General features: G+C 55.1%; 2 protein-coding genes across 4 annotated transcripts; both read right to left on the reverse strand.

The window, feature by feature from the left end:
* Positions 1–3,596: 3,596 nt before the first annotated feature.
* Lat (linker for activation of T cells) lies at positions 3,597–9,565 on the reverse strand. 3 transcript variants are annotated; one of them, XM_006980376.4, is made up of 12 exons: positions 8,786–9,565; positions 8,568–8,595; positions 8,428–8,462; positions 8,105–8,192; positions 7,898–7,962; positions 7,785–7,814; positions 7,640–7,703; positions 7,474–7,568; positions 4,358–4,420; positions 4,197–4,259; positions 3,998–4,099; positions 3,597–3,840 (listed from the first exon to the last, which is right to left on the reverse strand). In XM_006980376.4, the coding sequence occupies exons 1-11, from the start codon at positions 8,886–8,888 to the stop codon at positions 4,005–4,007; spliced, it is 729 nt and encodes a 242-aa protein (XP_006980438.1). In that variant the 5' UTR covers positions 8,889–9,565; the 3' UTR covers positions 3,597–3,840; positions 3,998–4,004. The 3 variants fall into 3 exon arrangements, with proteins under 3 accessions (XP_006980438.1, XP_006980439.1, XP_042139315.1); XM_006980377.4 differs by lacking the exon at positions 7,785–7,814; XM_042283381.2 differs by having other exon boundaries at positions 7,640–7,814.
* Positions 9,566–9,696: 131 nt separating this feature from the next.
* Spns1 (SPNS lysolipid transporter 1, lysophospholipid) lies at positions 9,697–17,548 on the reverse strand. Its single transcript, XM_006980378.4, has 12 exons — positions 16,946–17,548; positions 16,776–16,841; positions 15,036–15,172; positions 13,862–14,013; positions 13,538–13,604; positions 12,335–12,480; positions 11,933–12,088; positions 11,472–11,661; positions 11,052–11,117; positions 10,748–10,846; positions 10,351–10,522; positions 9,697–10,036 (listed from the first exon to the last, which is right to left on the reverse strand). The coding sequence occupies exons 1-12, from the start codon at positions 17,184–17,186 to the stop codon at positions 9,942–9,944; spliced, it is 1,587 nt and encodes a 528-aa protein (XP_006980440.1). The 5' UTR covers positions 17,187–17,548; the 3' UTR covers positions 9,697–9,941.
* Positions 17,549–18,480: the final 932 nt, after the last annotated feature.

Genomic DNA, 18,480 nt, shown 5'->3' on the forward strand with positions numbered 1-18,480 from the left:
CCCAAGCTCTCTGCCGGGGTTTCATAAATAATAAGTCGTCTCTGTGTAGTGATTTGGCAGCGGCAGGCAAGACAAAGAGACTAGCTACATGGGTCTGTGCTTTCTCCTGTATCCTAACTAGATTTTCTTCAGCTCTTCAAGTCACCTCAGGGCTTTGGTATATGTTGCCCCTAAAGCCTGGAGCACCTTGGGTAATTCATCCAAGTGTCACAAACCAACCAATGACACCCTCTCCCATGGCTGCTTGTGCCACACACACGTGCCCACCCTTCCTTCCTGGGCCTCGATCTTGTTTTTGTTTTGTGTTTATTTTGTTTGTTTGTTTTTCAGACAGGGTCTTGCTATGTAGTCCTGGCTGACTTGGGTGGGACTTGCTATGTAGACCAGGCTGGCCTTGAACACACAGGCTCTGCCTGCCTCTGCCTCCCAAGTGCTGGAGTTAGACACACACCACCATGCCCTGGCCCTTGATCTTAATTATTATGAAATCACTCAGATCTGAAACACTTGAAGAACAATTATCGAACACTTGGGGAGCCCTCCCCATCACACTGTTTTGGGGGAGGCAGTGCTGGGGGCTGAGCTCAGACCTTCCCATGTGCACAAGGGCTCTGCCACCAACTACCCCAGGCCCAAACTGCACAGTTCACTGAGGCCCTGGCTCAACTCCCATCTCAGTTCTCTCCCTCCACCCAAGGTAACACAGCCCCAAATTTGTTTTTTTTTTTTTTGGTTTTTCGAGACAGGGTTTCTCTGTGTAGCTTTGCGCCTTTCCTGGATCTTGCCCAGATCTGGCTTCGAACTCACAAAGATCCACCTGCCTCTGCCTCCCGAGTGCTGGGATTAAAGGCGTGGGCCACCACCGCCCAGCAAATTTAGTATTCTTTACCTGCCTTGATACACCACATACGGGTGTCCCTGAGCAACATGTACAGAGAACACCCCTAATCCAAACATCTGAAACCCAACATATTCCAAAATATAAAACATTCTGAGTGCTGACATGATGTCCTGAGCAGAAAATCCTCTTCTGATTTCATGGGGTGGGTTTCAGTCAAATGTAGGTGCATTCAAAATAATGTATAAACCTGCCTTCAGACTATGTGTAGAAGGTGTATATGAAACGTAAGAATTCCATGTTTACATTTGGATCCCACCCTCAAGATAGCCAAACATTCCAAATTAAAATAATAATAATAATAATAATAATAATAATAATAATAACAACAACAATAAATCCAAGCAGAGGCAGATAGACTCGATGAGTTCAAGGACAGTGTTCCAGGGCAGCCAGGGCTAAACAATGAGACCTATCTAAACAAAGGAATCCAAATCAGCATGGAGCTCCTGGCAAGGGACCCACATGCATTTCACATCTTTAACTGCCTTCACATGGCCCCCTTTGCTGCCTCCATGCATGCATGCTCTGTCAGCTGTGTCTCTCCTGCTGACGGGCCTGACTCATTCTGCTGCTGGCATCCCACCGGGGACGGCATCCCCACCAGGGACAGCATCCCACCGGGGATGGCATGCCACCAGTGGCACCGTCCCACCAGTGGCACCGTTCCACCAGTGGCACCGTCCCACCAGTGGCACCGTCCCACCAGGGACGGCATCCTGCCCATCCACTAGCACTGGCTCCCTCTGTGGCGTCCTGCTGTGACCACTGCAACACTGCCCTGGGCAGCTTGTGCCTGTCCATCCACTGAGTTGGTAAAGGTCCCCCTAAGAGAATCCACTAAGCAAAAGGGCCTGTCTTCAGCTTTACCATTTGTTGCTAGATTTTTTTGACAAGGTTGCTCTTTCTGCCAATTTGCCTTTGTCAGTAAACTGCTATTGGTACCTCTGCCTATTCCTCCTATCCCCGACACCCAAATAAAAAGATCTAAGCCCATTAACTTACACCGAGGCTTCCCACGCCCTCCCCCTTCAATCTGCTGATAATCTGAAGGGCTTCCCTGTCTCCAGCTGTTGGCACTTCGCAAAACAACCAGAATACAGAGGCTACCAAGAAGCATGGTAGTGACTCCGGAGGCCCAGATCTGATCATAGACTGACCTTTCTGACTGTGCATCATTGAGCAAGTTACCTCACCTCTCTGAAATCTGTTCCCTTACCTACAACTGTCAACAGGGAAGCCACGGTGATTATGGGAGGGGTACCTGGAACTCAGGTGACGTCAGCAGCCAGAGAGAACTACGAGCTCTGTGTATTCATCAGAGCAGCGTTGGTTATACAACGGACACTCCAAGTCAGCTCTGACACACCATGGTTTACTGGCCCACGTGACCCAGAGGTTGTAGATGTCACCTCGCTCATTTGTGATTAGATTCAGGAAAATGGTCATGCCTCAACCACCCTTCTCCTTTCCATGGCTTCATTCACAGGCAGGCCATGCAAATGGGGTCTCCAGAACTACCTCCTTCTGGCCTGGTAACAGCTGGGATCAAAAGGGGTCTCCTGAAAAATCCAGGCCCATCCCACTGCCCAGCAGGCCCCAGGCCCGACCTGAACCATCGCCCAAGGCGGGAGAGGACCAGCTCACGTCTCAGGATGGAGGGCTGCGCTGGCACCTCTAAACCCACAAAGAATGGAACTGGGACAAGAGTGGGTTCTGAAGGAGACCCAGAGAAAACTCCCAGAACACGGGTGATGGAGCCAGGTCAGACAAATAAGCAGACTCACTAGGCCATTCCCACGTCCAGACCTAGTAAGCCGGCAGTGAGACCCGCAGACGTCACCACACAGTGGGCACTGTGCTGCCTACACCTGAACTTCAGGCGCCTTCGCCTCTTTGGTGGCTGGTAGGATATCTTCCCACTATGTGTATTAGGCTGGCTCTAAACTCCTGGGCTCCAGAAATCCTCCCATCCCACCTTTGGAACAGCTGAGAGTACCAGCATACACCATCATGTCTGACTTGCTCAGACCACTTCAGTTATTTCACTGAGAACCACACAAAAGACAAGACCCAAGATACCTCCTGAGGTCCTCAAGGCCAGCCCTTTGCAAGTAGAAGGAACGAGGGTCACCAAGGCAGGGTCTTGCTGCTGGCACACACTCCCCACCCAGAGGTGCCCTGTACCCTGATCTGCCACTGTCACAATGAACAGCTGCACGTCCATGAACTATCTGTGGGGAGATACATTCTGAACCCCAAAAGGGCCAGGCTGGATCAAAGGCCTCACTTAGAAAATGGCTAAGTCCAAGTCATGGTCTTTTGTCACTTTACAGCCTTTAAACCAAGACAGTTAAGAGGGCGGTGGAGAAGGGAGACCCACAGACAGAAAGACAGAGCTATCCAGACACTCTGATGCAGACTTGGACACACACACACACACACACACACACACACACACAGGTCATGTATGCCCACATTCACAAACATCCCACAAAGGACGGTCCTCAATCCAACACTACCTTCACTCAGCCTTCCAGGACCCCAAAGCCAACAGAGCTGCTGACAGCTATGCACACTGGTACAGACCTGTACTCCCAGCACCAGGGAGGCAGAGGCAGGATGATCACCCACGAGTTCAAGGCCAGCCTGATCTACACGGCAAGACTCTGCCCCAATAAAAACAAAAAAACAAGAGGAAGATTTTGGGCCATCATGGCCTTTATTCCATGACAGAGTCAAGCAGGAACTAGATTCATTCTCAGGCTTCGTCAGAAGATGCAGAATACTGGGGACACAGATTGGACCCCAAAGTGACAATAAGTTAGGGGGATTCTCAGACGGCTGACAAGGCAGAGGTCAAATGGGACTCTCTTAGAGCTACTTCCAGCTTCCCAGTTCTGCCCTCCCAGCAAGGCTAGTTCCAGGACAGATGGCTGCAGCTGAAACAGAACAGGGGGAGGGGAGGGCAGAGTCATCGAGTCACGAAACCACCCGGGTACCCAGAGCCACCAAGTACGTGCCTAACCACTGGGGGTGGCCAGGAAGGGGCTCCTGGAGAGAAGGCCCAAGGCAGGGGTGGGGACAGGGGCCACTCACCAGGCTCTCAGTTAAGTTCCTGCAGATTCTCATAATCGGGAGCCTCCTCTGCCTCCACCCCTTCCTCTTCTTCATCTTCCACCTCCTGGGACTTCAGGGTGGCTGGGAGGGAGAGACAGAGGGAGACTGGGGTTCAGCCTGCAGGCTATCTGCTGAAGGCAGGCTCTCCAGCTTCTGCCCCTTACACCTCGATACACACCCAGCTCAGCCCCGGTCCCTGGCTGCAGCTCCTGGGACACATTCACATACTCCCGGCTCCCATCTGTGGGGGACAGATCAAGACGGACAGTCATGCGAAGGGCAGGCCATGTGGAGGGTGGGAGAGGCTATGGGCCGTACACAGAGCGCAGAGTCACCTACCCAGAGACGCTTCTGCACTCTCCTCGCTCTCGGGGACGTTCACATAATCTTCACCCGACTCCACTGTAGGACAGAAATAGCAGTGTAGTAACTAGAAGACCCTCAGCCAGGTACTGTTCCCAGAGGCCGCCCAGGTCTCCAAACACAGCCTTCCCCCGAGGCAGTCCCGACACCCAGGTCTCCAAACACAGCCTTCCCCCGAGGCAGTCCCAACACCCAGGTCTCCAAACACAGCCTTCCCCCAGGCAGTCCCGCCAACCAGGTCTCCAAACACAGCCTTCCCCCGAGGCAGTCCCACAGGATATAGAGAGAATAGGAGAAGCAAGGGGAGCAGCCTGGGAAGGGCAAGGGCCATGGAGGAGGACAGAGATCCACTGGACCAGTGCCACTGGAGAAAATCAAACGGTGACAGTGTGGGACTCTGAGAGCATGGCAGGGAGCAGGGATCAAAGGAGCGCAGAGGACAGACATCTTGGTGGCATGTGGAAGAGATGGCACACTTGGTCCAGATGGCGTCTCCTCCTCCTCAGACCTGTCTGGCTCCTCAATATTACCAGCCATTGCCCACACTACACCCTCCCAGGCCCACACATATCACTCGCCATGTGACATGGCTGTTTGCTTTCTGCTTTCACCGCTGCCTGGAGTCTGTATGAGCATGTAGACAAGCTGGGCTTCGGAGCCAAATATCCTGGTTCAAATCCCAGTTCCAGCACCAACCAGCTATGTTACCTCAGATAAATTACCTAAATGCTCTGTGACTCAGTTTCCTCAGCTTTAGAATAAAGTTCATAACAGGACCGGCCCCACAGGATTATTATGAGGATTGAAACAGTAAATAGTAAAATAGAGTCTGCCATACACTATTTGCTACCAAGTATCTATTAATACACCCGCTGGGTACGGCAACACATGCTTGTGGTCCCCGAAAGCTGAGACAGGAAGTAACTTGAGCTCCAGGCTTAAAGGCCAAATTGGGCATCGCAATAGCAAGACTGTGTCAACCAATCAGTCAATAGAAATGAAAAAATAAACCCTAGCATAGTTCAGAGACAGAAGTGAGGGGCAGGAGGGAAGGGGTAGTCAGCAAAGTACCCAGGAACTGTGAGGTTTAACGGGTTAATGTATACTACAAGGGCATAAAGTCGGTCCTCAGGTACCAGAACCTCTTTTAGTATCTTTGTGTGTATGCTATGCAGATGCACACACCCATGAACACGTGGAGGCTTTATCCACTCCACCTCAGTCCATTGAGACAGTACCTCTCGATGAACTTAAAATTAGTCATTTTGAGCCTGACGGTGGTGGCGCATGCCTTTAATCCCAGCACTTGAGAGGCAGAGGCAGGCGGATATCTCTGTGAGTTTGAGGCCAGCCTGGTCTCCAAAGCGAGTTCCAGGAAAGGCGCAAAGCTACACAGAGAAACCCTGTCTCAAAAAACCAAAAAAAAAAAAAGAAAAGAAAAGAAAAGAAAAAAAAATTAGTCATTTTGGCCCTAGCAAATGATTCTTTTATCTTTACAAATTTGCTGAATTGACTCACTAAATCCCTAACATAACCCAGCAGACATACCCAGGAAATGAGTGAGGGGATGGATGGATGGATGATGGACAGATGGATGATGGATGGATGAATGGATAGATGATGGACGGATGAATGATAGATGGATGATGGATGGATGGATGGATGATGGATGGATGGATGGTGGTGGTGGTGGATAGATGGATGGAAAGAATCACTTAAACAGTCTTGGGGTTCAGGAGAGAAATGACAAATTAGAAATCTGGACTACAAATGGAACCAGAGGCCAGGTGTGGTGGAACATGCCTACAATCCCTGCACCCAGCAGAAAGACAACTGGATCTCTATGGGTTAAAGGCCAGACTAGTCTACAAAGCAAGTTCCGGGGCAGCCAAGGCTACACAGTAAGATTCTGCCTTAAACAAAACAAACAGAGCTCGGGGACAGACATAATAGTCTAGGGTAAATACAGAAAGTTGGGTGTCCCTGAATTAAAACTCCAAAATTCAGAATATTCCAAAATCCCAAACCTTCGAGGTACTGGTGTAATGCCCCAGATGGAAAACTCCACACCAGGAAGTTTTGGTTTTATGCAAAAGATTAATTAAAATTTGCATAAACTACCTCCAAAGCTGAGCATGGTGGCACACACCTTTAATCTCAGCACCTAGGAGGCAGAGGCAGGTAGATCTTTGTGAGTTTGAGGCCAGCCTGGTCTACATATCAAGTTCCAGGACAACCAGGGCTACAATGTGAGACCTTGTCTCAAAACAAAACAAAATTCTACCTTCAGACTGATATACATATATATATCCCCAACAAAATTCACTATATATCTGTAGATATTCCCAAATCTGTATTGTGTTTCAGGTAAGGGACACTCATGCTACACAGAGAGAAGAGGATAGAACACCGAAGATCACCAAACCCTAAGAGAAGTTCAGGAAAGGACAGCAGGAATGGAAGAGACCAACGCAGAAAAACGCAGCCCAAGAGAAACAAAGACTACGTGGTAAACAGAAGAAAGCTTCAGTGAGAGAGCGTGTGATTGAAGAGGCAGACGGACAGAGAAAGAGACAGAGAGAAACAATCTCTAACCAAAGTTCTTACAGATACATTAGATGGCATTGCTTCCATGAAACAAGAACAGGGTACTATACAAAAAGAACACTGAGAAGCCCAAAGAAGAGCTTTCAGATAAGAGAAATGATTTTTCTCTTTTCTTTTTGTTGGTGGCAGTGCTGTTTTGGTTTTTGAAGCAGGGTCTCACTATACATCGCCCAGGCTAGCCTCAAACTCAACCCTCCTACCCAGACTCCTGATGCCAGGGTTATAGGCGTGTGTCCTCGCATCCAACCCAGAAATAAAATTTCAATGGAAGGGTTAAAGAAGAGTCAGGAAATTTCTTAGACAACAGAAAAAATGGTAAGACAGAAGAGGGAGGAAGGAAAAGCAAGGCAATCGGAAGTGAAGAGCAGGAAGTCCAACATCTGAAGGAGGAAATGGAAGGGCGGCAATCACCTCAGAAATGAGAGGGAAGAGAGGTGCAGCCAGCAGCACATGGCGGAAGGAGCTGGACAGAAACCCTGACTCACTGGAGAAGGCGCTGTCTCGGAGGCCAGGGTTGCTGGGCACAGGAGCAGAGGAGGCCACGGGAACGGCGGCCGGGGTGCTGTCAGGGAGCACCTCTCTGGAAGGAAGGAATGAGGAGGTGAGAAAGGGTCCCCAACTTCCACCCTCCCCTCCCCTCTCCCCACTCACAGGTAGCCCTCATTGGGATAGTCGTCCTCGTCCTCATCTTCATCCACGTTCTCACAGGCTGGCTCTGTGAGGAATGAGAAGTCCACGTGACCTGGGACAGCTCCAGCCTCCCCACCCCACCCAGTTCCCCAGACCCCAGACCCACCCTGGTTCTCGTAGCTCGCCACACTGTTGGCTTCAAAGAGAGAGGGGGAGGGAGACGGAGTCAGCTCGGGCTGCACACCCTCTCCCCAGTCCGCTAACCCTGTACACTCTTACCATCCTCTGAATCTTGCCGGGAAGATGGCATCCGATGGGAACCCCCAAGGGGCTGTGGGGATCTCCTGGAAGTCAAAGGTCAGGGACCAGGTCTAAGTAGGACTCTGGGGCGAGCGGGGTCGCAACAGGGAAAAAGCCACGTCCCCCCCACCCTAGAAGGTGGAGGAGGCACAGCGGATCAGAGGGAGGCAGCTGAGGGGTACTCACGGAATGGGGAGCAGGTCTGGCTGCCTCAGGGGTGGGAAGGAGGTAACAAGAGGGTAGGAAGTGGAAGTTGTTCTGGGGACGGTTATTTCTGAGGACATAGAACCAAGCTTGAGGGAACGACTCCAGACACCACCCCCACCCCCAACCCATGTCAAGGCCTCTAAGGACAGATGTACCCCTAAAAACCATGTCCTAAACAGGCATGGGGGCTCCCACTTTCCCCCAACCCATCCCAGGTAATAGCCCTACAGACAGCTTAGGGTGAGCAGGACAAAGGCACACTCCCAAGAACCCTCAAGGAAGGCCGAGGACACTGAACTCACGAGGCGGTTTGATGAGGATGCTCCTTGGGTACAAACTGGTAGGAAAGAGGCGGCTTGGGTATAGGCCCAAGAGGGCCGCAGCCCCAAGCCCTCCATCAGAACAAAGGGAAAACACATGGAGGGGGGGGGATGGGACTCACCTTTCTGTGGAGGCACTCTCATAGGAGGCTGGAGGAGAGAGGGCCAATGAGGCAGGATCAGGGTGCACCGGGAACAAAGACATTCAGTCCCATCCCGTCCCGTCCAGTTCCCCCCAGCAGGCCCGAGGCAGGGACAGTTCGAGGGAGCCAGGGGCTGGGGAAGGCATGAGGACCCAATGGGGTGCCCAGCACCCAGTACCCCAGAGCTCCCCACTTACCTGGCAGCTCACGGCAGCGCACACACAGGGCAGCCAGGAGCGTGACCAAGAGGGGCAGCAGCAGGAGGCCCAGCTCCAGGGGGCTCAGCGCGTCCGCTTCCATCTGCAGAGCACCTGCCCCAGACCCTGCCGCACTGCAGCCCCTCGAGGCAGAGCGGCAGCAGGAAGGGTGTGGGACTGAGCGGGCCCCAGCCTGGGATCCGGTGGCGGCGGCAGGCAGCTGCGTCCTCCTTTGGGGCTCAACGACCCCACTTCCTCGCTGGACTGAGTGTGAGGTCGGTGCCGGCAGTTTCTAGGCTCAGAGCCTGAGCTGGGGCCTGTGCCCCAGCTAGCAGACGCGCGATCCCTGTGCCCAGCTGTACCTGCCCCTCTCTTGCTCCCCGCCTGCCTCTGCTCCTCCTCACCACCCGCGTGCGACAGGAAGCTGTGGTGAGGGCAGGAAATCATCAGGCTCCTCAGCCGGCTGCGCCTGCCCCCTGCCCACTCACCCCCACCCAGTTGTGGGAAGGGGGAGGAGGAGGCCGAGGGACCGTGTGAAGGAAGGGGCTGAGGCTCAGGACGAGACAACCCCTCCAGTGGGAAGGGAGACAGCCTGGCCAGCTGTGTCCTCCCCATGCCTGGGCGGGAGCACGGTGCGGAGGCTCTGTCAGGGACGGTGTGGGGCAAGGGCAGCACCGCCCCCCACCTCCCAGCCTAGCCTCTGGGAGAGCCACTTCCAGGGACCACAGTGAGTCATGGTCACACTGAAGCAACTCACTCGGAAGAGGGCAGTCCTCCAGATCACCTAGCCCAGAAGGCAGGGACCTACCTACAGGGTGACCCGACTGCCCTGCTAAAGTCAGTCAGTCCTGAGGCCACAGACGTTCCCTGAAACCAACGGCACCCGCAGAGAGACAAGCGGCCAGTCGCAGTCTGCTTACAAATTTTATTCCATTACAAATAGCACCAAACCCCTTGGGCTGCCCTAGTAGACAGGACGAGCCCCATTTCTGGACCCCCATCTCTTCCCTGGGCTGCCTATGTAGTGTCTGGGAGCGGGGACCTATCCCCAGGGCTTCCTCCTTGGACCTGGGCCTGGTGAGGGCTTCTGCCCGGGCACCTCCTGGGGGTGGGCCCAGGGCCGGCTGGGCTGCACCTGTGGCTGGGCCACAGCTCCTCAGATGAGCACGCTGGACACGGGGACCCGGGTGGAACGGCCTCGCTGAGGTACCACAATCCGGTCATCCGAGGGCCCCGTCTCATGCAGCAGACCTGCGGGGAAGGAAGGGGTCGGGGCCAAGGACAATCAGGCAGAGGGCAGAGACGGGGCGGGGCAGCCCAAGTCCTCAGAACTGTGTACAGACAGAAAGCCCGCACGCTTTCAGACAGGCTCAGAGCTGAGTGGGATGGGACCGGGAAGCCGGGACTCTCAACCCTGGCCGGTGGCCTGGGCCTGGGCGGATGGGATGGTCCGAGTGGAGGGGGAGCTGTGGACTGGGAGACGTGGGGTGCCTACGGATGAGCCAGCGGATGAACAGACTGACAGGCAGTACGGTGACCCTGGGCTGACAGCGGCCCTCACTGACCCTGCACGTGGAGCTGAGCCCGCCGGCGGTCATCCTCGATGAACATGGCCGTGCCCAGAAAGGCCGCACCACCCAGTGCCCCGACAAAAGCACAGAGCATGAGTGAAGACTGCAGGGCCCGGAACTCGGACAAGAAGGAGGCGGGCCAGTTCCGTCGGAGGCGGTCAGAGATCTGCGGGGACCAGAGAGTCAGCCCCACGGCCCCACGGGTAAAACCTTCACACACCCTCCTTCCCATCCACCAGGGGCGCTGCTAAGGGAAAAAGTGCCCAGGGTGACTGTTGCCGAACGAGGCCAGGCTATCCCATCCTATCACCAGCCACCGGCCAGCTGCCGGGGTGGGGAGTACCAGGTTCCCCAAACCACCCCATCCCAGCCAAGGATAATTAGTACTCACTAGACCGATGAGGTAAGGGCTCCCAGCATCGCCCAGCAAATGGGACAGCACAATCTGGAAGGCCTCCGCGGTGGAGCGTCGGGTTGGGATCACCACATACTAGGAGGGAGAAGAGGGGAACTCAGCAGGGGTCCCAGAGAAACCAAGGCCCACTGCAGGCCCGAGGCAGGCCCAGAGGCCCCTCTGCGGCTGGACGCTGGCATACATGTGCAGCTGAGGTTTGAGGGGGAAAAGCCAGAACTCAGAGTGAGTGCCACCACCTGACCCCATCCCTGCTCCCTTCCGCCTCTGCCCAGCTACTCACCAGGAGGATGTCGGCCACGATGGCCCAGTTCATAGACAACAGGGTCTCCCCAATGAAGATAAAAATCTGGATGGCAGAAGAGGGAGAGGGTCATGTGACCAGGCTTAGCCATTAACTCACTTAGTCCCCATCACACCCCACAAGGCAGGGGCTAGCCTCAGCGCCAGCACCTCGCGTGGGAGGAGACAGCGCGGCCCCCAGCTGGGAAGGCCCAGGGCTGGGATTGGAAAGGGGACATGCCACCTTCAGTTCGCCCTGAACTCCTCTGCGGGCTGACCCTGCACACGGGGAGTTAGCGGCTGGTGGTCATCCTCCATGGCCATGGCGGGGCCCAGGGAGGCCACGCCACCCCTCCTGCCTCCCCCCCCCCCCCCCCCGTGCAGAGATGGATACCCACTAGACCCCCGGTGTCTGACTCACGTAGGTGGCCACGATGCTGCCTCGGGCACAGGCCAGGGACAGGAAGAGGAAGGGCGCAGAGCCCAGGAGGCCGGTAGCACAGACCAGCGGGTCAGCCCGAGGGTTGATGCGGCGCAGGCGGCGGCTGATCTCCACACCCAGGCCCACGCCCAGGACTCCAGTCAGGCAAGTGATGAGCCCGAAGATGAGACTAGGGGTTAAGTCCGAAGGTGAGACACCCCCTGGCATGGCTCCGTCTCCTTCCTGGGAGGCCCTCTGGCCCCGCGAGGACGGTCCACCCCAACTGCCCTCGTAGCCAAATCCATCCAGCACAGACCCTCAGAGCCAGTGTGTTACCTCATCACGTGGTTCTCGGAACCAGAACCTGAGACTCCAAGAGTGGAGGTAGCTGGTAGAGTCCGAATCCCCGATATCCGATACCCCGATACCCGCAGTCGCCCTGCCCAGCCCCTCCCACGTACCTGTCGGAGGAAGAGCACGATTCCCCGGGGAGACAGGGCAGGGTCTCCCCCAGAACAACACGGGAGCGCAGCAGGAACGCTGGCGCCCAGAGAGCCAGGGAGCCCGTGACGAAGGCCACGGCAGTGAAGCCCAGGGAAGACAGGACGAAACTCGGACTGTGGACAGCGGGAGGAAGTGAGTCCCCGGGCCTGCCCTCTCCTCCCTCCCCGGCTTATTCTACTGTCAGAGTTGGTTGGATGCGACCCCGCGTCTATATCTCAGGCAAATGCCTCAGGTGGGCAGCAATGCCTGGGTCTCTGGCCATAAATGAGGCTTCCTGGCAGGACACACAACTCGGCCTGTTGAAGACGGCAGCCCCCCCGCCCCCAGGCCTGAAATACGGAAGGAAGGGGTGAACTCACTTGCGCGCCAGCGCCTTCAGATCTGCCCACCACGAGGTGGGGCTCAGGGGTGGTGACCCCGAGTGGCGCTCCACAGCTCCTCTTGGGGGCTCTTGTACCACCAGGAACAGCAGCAGGACAGCCACCACCCCCAGACCTGGTGTCACCTGGGGAAAGAGCAAGCTTTGGGATGCAGGGCAGGGGTATACTGACCGTCTGGGGCCACGGAGAATGAGGAGGACAGGCAGCTTAGCTCCCCGGGTCTTAAACTCCATAAGGGCTGGCTCAGAGAAGTTGGGGCTGCGGCTTAGGAAGGTTTGCCGCTGGGGACATCCTGTTTCTACAGGCCTAGGCTTGCTTCTTCTTTGGCAACAGCCCCCTGATTTTGTTTCAAGGACCCCCAACCAAATTCCTCTCAGTCCACATGGTTCAAACCGGATCTAAGGCTGAACCAAAAGGGCTATCACTCTCCGGCCTTTCCATAACTGATTACATAATGGGTATGTGACCCACGTTCATCCAATTGGACACCATCTCGTGGCTACTGTTCAGGGGTCTGAGGTGCCCAAGTTGCTCAGTTGAGGACAAGCGCTTGGGAATAAAGTTAACATGGGGAAAACAGAAAACGAGCGAAACCGGGGATGGCACGGGAGTCCTGGTCAGCTCCACTTTCCCTTAGGAAAACAAATACTGTCCCTTTCTGGGGCATCCAGCTTTACATCTGCAGCAAGACCTTTGGCTCCCTATGGAGGCCCAGGCTTGCTGAGGCTCAGCACAAGGAGCCCCGCCACACAGAGGGAGCGGACAGGCCAGGGAGCCTGCCTAGTGAGTAAAGGGTCTTGTGGCCAAGTCTGCCAACCTGAATTCAATCTCCAGGACCTTCAAGTGAAGAAAAAAAACCAACTTCCTAAAGTTGACCTCTGACTCCCACAGTCGGGCATTGGCATTGCATGCACACACACTTTTTTTTTTTTTTTCCTCCAGACAGGGTTTCTCTGTGTAGCTTTGCGCCTTTCCTGGAACTCACTCGGTAGCCCAGGCTGGCCTTGAACTCATAGATCTGCCTGCCTCTAACTCCCGAGTGCTGGGATAACAGGCGTGCGCCACCGCCACCACCACCCAGCACGTTTTTTCTTTTTTTTAAGAAAGTTAAAAAAGGGAATATCTGAAGAAAGAAAGGGAGATCAGTAAGGTTGCTGACTCCCCAACTCTAACCAGACTCACCCGCAAAGCCCAGTGCCAGTCTCCGGCCACATCCTTCACTTTGGAGCCCGCAATGTAGCCTAGACCACTGTGGGAAGGCAAAGAGGAGAGTCACATGTGGTCAGGCAAATGCCCACCAAGCCGGGGCGGTGGTGGCGCACGCCTTTAACCCCAGCACTGGGGAGGCAGAGGCAGGCGGATCTCTGTGAGTTCGAGGCCCGCCTCGTCTACAAAGCAAGTTACAGGACAGCCAGGACTGTTTCACAAAGAAACCCTGTCTCGAAAAACAAAACAAATGCCCACCAAGCCCTTGGCCCGCCCCAGGCCCGCCCACAGCCTGCTCACCTGCCCACAGGAATGGCAAAGTAGAAGACACTGAGCATCCGACTCCGCTGGTCTGCCACGAAGAGGTCGGCGATCAGGGTGGGCGCAATGGTGGAGTAACTGGCCTCCCCGACCCCCACCAGGCCCCGGGTCAGGAGGAGCAGCCAGAAACGCTGGGAAAGGAGACATGGGGGAGGTGGCATCCCACCCTGGAGCCAGCCTCCCAGGAGACCTCTCCAGGGGGCGCTGGAGAGGCAGCAGGGACAGCGAGAGAGGCCTGGGTTGAGAATCACACAGACCTGGCTGGAATCCTGGCTCCACTTACTAGCTGTGACTTTGAGAAAATAACTTAACCTCTCTGAGCCTCAGTTTCCTCATCTGCAAAAGGGGAACAACAACAGTTTGTTCACATGGTACTCGGAGGGCTTTGCACTCAGTAGGTGCAAAATAAATCTCGGGTTTCTAGTTCCCCTCCCACCGAGGGCCCACCCCGGTGGTGAATAACGATCTTAACCGGCGGACTGTCTGCTTACCAAAGGCACCTGGCCAGGGCACAGGATCGCCTGAGGGCACTAGGGGCTGCCTGGGGCTGAGGACAGCAGATAGGGGAAGATCTCAAAGACACGGAAAAGCATCCGCCAGGGAACTGGGAGGGAAACACGTGGCATCGTGTGTTTCCAGAGTTTTGGGAAGGAAGAAGTGGGTCACTGTGTCAGAGGCTCCCAGGAAAGGGGCCCGAAGGAGAGCCCCATGAAGCAACCGGGGAAACGCTGTGGTCTACAGAGCCAGCAGAGCGGCAGGGGCAGCACTGGAGGGTGGGTGGACAGAGGAAGTGCAGGCCAAGTGATGGCTGCCCCGGGCTGCTCTCTCACCCACACCAGCACCAGCCCTAAGAGGAAGCCCGGTCCCAGGAAGGGAGAGGACAATGGCCACTGCACAGAGATCAATGGTGAAGGAAAAAAGCAGTGTTGAGGTGTGCGGTGGGAGAGTTAGGGGACAGGCCAAGTGACGAGTGGAAGAAAGCTCACAAAGGACAGTGGGCGGGATGGGTGGGCAGGCTAACTCAGGCAATGAGAAAGCGGAAGATGGAGCAGAGCAAGGACCCTACAGAGGTTCCCCCACACTCAATCCAACATGGCTCCGAAGAACAGCAGCAAACGTGGACGGGGAGTGGGGAGAAAGCACAGGGCCTCACCTCTCTGGGGATGAAGGACGACCCCAGCGTCACCAGGGACCAGAAGGCAATGCCCCCGCACATGAGGTACTTCCGATTGTACCTGTCACCCAGGTAGCCGAACACTGGTGCCAACACCATGTAACTGGAGATGAACACTGGGGGGAGGAGACAGAGAGTCACAGCCCGGTTCGGGTCCCTTGCTGCCCCAACCCCTCCCTCCCCCACTCCTATTCCAGTTAGGGAGCCGGGTAGAGAAATGCCCAAACAGAGATCCCCACCCTCCTCTTCCCTGATGAACACCATTCCCATCCCAACCCTGTGACCCATCAGAGCCGGGGGGGGTGGGGGGATGGGGTGGGGGGTGGTGACCCAGGCTCATCTCCACAACTTTCCAAAACGCCCTGTATAGAATGGATCGTCCAGCTGGCATGACCCGCCTTCCACCCAGCCTGAAACAAAATCCACATCCACACCACACGCACTGTGTCCCGTCTAATCCAGCCCCTACCTCTTTCCCGCCCTGCACCTTCATGACAACTGTCAAGATCAATACCACATTAGGGTTCGGCACTCAGTGTCCCCTCAAAGCAACATTTTCATGTCTCTCCTGAGCTTCACAAAATTCTACTGCTTCAAATTCCAACCCAGACTGCCATCCATCCCAAGCCCATTTTCTTTTCTTTTCTTTTCTTTTCTTTTGGGGGGGGGGTGGGGAGGTGGGGGGGGTGGGTGGGAGGGGAAGGTCTTATTATGTACACAGGCTGCCCCGAGTTCACAGAGTTCTCCAGCCTTTGCCTCCCAAGTGCTGGGATTAAAGGATTAACACCTGCTGTATGCTTTCTTTTACATTTTTACATCTTACTTTTCACACTCCTCCATCTGAAATTATCCCGTCTTAATTAACCCCCTCAGGCACAGGAGGATGTCAGCTCCTGCATGGGCCACGACTGCGAGTCTCATTTAACCCACAAGCTGGCACAAAACAAGGGTTCACTTCACGTGTGTCGAATGAAAAGCAGGATGGGTAATGAAACCACCTAGGGAGGTCTGCTGCTTCTCTGACTCAACACCACCTTGACCTATGACCTCACTCTCACTTCTCCACACACAAGTGCCTCCGGTTCCGCATGGGCCTGGGGCAGGGAAACAAACACTTCAAGACCTGGTTTCGAATTCCCATTCACCTGTCTGCTTATGTGACCCTGGGCAAATCCTAACCCCCCTCAAAGTCTGAGTTTGCTTATAAAATCTAAATAAAAGCCAAATCCCCGTGCAAATCAGGAAGAACACCGCTTCTGCTCAGCTGTAGAAGGAGAAGCAGGCAGGAAGGCCTAGCTGAAGTCCCATAGGGCTTCTACACCTCTAAGGTGCTCTACTGGGACCTGGCATAGAGTGGGTTCTCGGAAAGAAAGGAGAGAAATAAACCCCCCCACCAAGTGCTCTTGCTATATTTACTGGTGCCTACTAGGTGCCACACCCGGCATTTCTTAGTCCTCACACCAGTCCAAAGAATTAGCCCATTTTATTACTGGCTTCATCCTACAAACTGGAAAGATGAGGCCTAGAGAAGGTGAGCGTGTCGCCTGCCGTGACATAGTAAATGTCACGTCCCAGCTCAACTGGACAGCCCTAGCGCAGTCCAGGCCATTACCTCCGAGGGCTCTGGCCAACAAGCCCTCACTAGGCCAACCCGCATGTGTGTAGGCCCAGCTGAGGCAACAAAAGGTGAGTGGCTGTGTGAGCAGGAGCCTCACTCACCAGTCTGGATGAGGCCAGAACTGCTATCTCCAATGTTGAAGAAGTGCTCAATGTCTGGAAGGACTCCTGGAAAGAAAAAACAAAAAGAACTGGATGAGCACGGAGAGGCCGCCCCATCCTGGGAAACTGCTTCCTTCCCCACGTCCCTTCTTTCTAGAACCAGTGCCTACCGGCCACGGTGAAGCGGTCCATGTAGTTCAGGAGGTTGATGTAACACAGCACCGCCACTATGAGGGTCGAATGGCCCTGAGACAAACCAGTGATGCGCTGCAGGCCTTCACGGTCTGGGACCTCGGGCTCCCCGGACTTGGGATTCCCCATGGGCCCCGGCAATCCCGGGTGGCCAGGCGCTGGCCCGTCATCTGGGTCATCAGCTTGGCTGAGGAACGGCGCTGTGTCGGACCCTGCCATGGTCCCAGGAGCACGCAACCGCCCACGCTCGGGTCCCACCTCCGACGGAAGGAGATTAGCGAAAGGATGGCGGGGAGAGTTGCCCACAGCCGGCTAGGAGCGTGCTCCAATGCACAGAGCACGACTGGGAAAAGCCCTGGGCTTCGTCATTCCCTCTGGTTCCAACGGAGAGGTCGTGTGAGATGCAGATGACGTTGGGGGCAGGAGCGGGAAGACGAGGCCCCAGTCGCCCTTCCCACGCTGATGCTCTCCTCACCCTGGGAAGGAGCGCGCCACACTCGCTGTCGCTCAGTCCCGGCGCTGCACCACGGCCGTCGCCATGTTGCCCCAGAGCAGGTCATGTGACACCGGAGCCCGACCGGAGACAGTCACCCGGTGCAAGGATTGAGCACGTGACCTTCCACCGACTACGGAAGCCTCCAAGGCTTCTTGGGCTCCTGCACACAGCCAAGCACCATGGCAACCCGACGCTTGTTCCCACTTTCACTAGCAGTCTCCAGGGGGCCTCGCAAGTTGGCAAAATCGAGCGCCTTAGAGGGAATGCCCATTTATCCGACTTCTTGTCATCACATGAGATAGTGAATCACAAAGGTTTGGAAATAATACATCTCTCCAGATGCTAGTGAGAAGTCCCCACTTTTCTTCTTCGGTGATTGTGATGGCTTCATGGCTCAGAAATCGTTGAATGAATAACGGCGAGCAGCTACCCCCTTTTATTTCCCAATCATGAGCTTTTACAAAATGTGGATACTTAGATTCCTATAGAGTCGGGCGTGGTGTCGCACGCCTTTAGTCCCAGAAGGCAAAGGCAAACGGACCTTTGCAACTTCAAAGCTAGCCTGGTTTACATAGCGAGTTTCAGGGCAGTGGAAGCCACAGAATGAGACCCTGCCTCAAACAAAAGATTCCCGCAGACGAGAAGGAAAGGACGCACCAGTATGGCCACAGAGTCTCCCTCCAGCAACCAAGGCTGGAGTGCTCGCGCCCTCTGGTGTCTCTCCTGCAGGGTAGGCAGGGGCTCAGAACCAAGAACTGCAGCGCCCAACACGGAAAGCCAAGCAGTGATGGCACACGCCGTTAATTCCAGCACTCAAGAGGCAGAAGCAGACAGGTCTCTGAATTTGAGGCTAGCCTGGTCTACAGAGCAAGTTCCATGGCGGCCAGCGCTAAACAGAGAAACCCCGTCAAAACAAAACAAAACAAACAAAAGCCAACCCCACTGGGTGTGGTGACTCAAGCCTCTAATCTTAGCGCCTGAGGCTTTTTTTTCTTTGCTTGTTTTTAGTTTTTCTTT

The sequence above is a fragment of the Peromyscus maniculatus genome, chromosome 1 (assembly GCF_049852395.1).
Source record: "Peromyscus maniculatus bairdii isolate BWxNUB_F1_BW_parent chromosome 1, HU_Pman_BW_mat_3.1, whole genome shotgun sequence".
NCBI classification, from domain to species: Eukaryota; Metazoa; Chordata; class Mammalia; order Rodentia; family Cricetidae; genus Peromyscus; species Peromyscus maniculatus.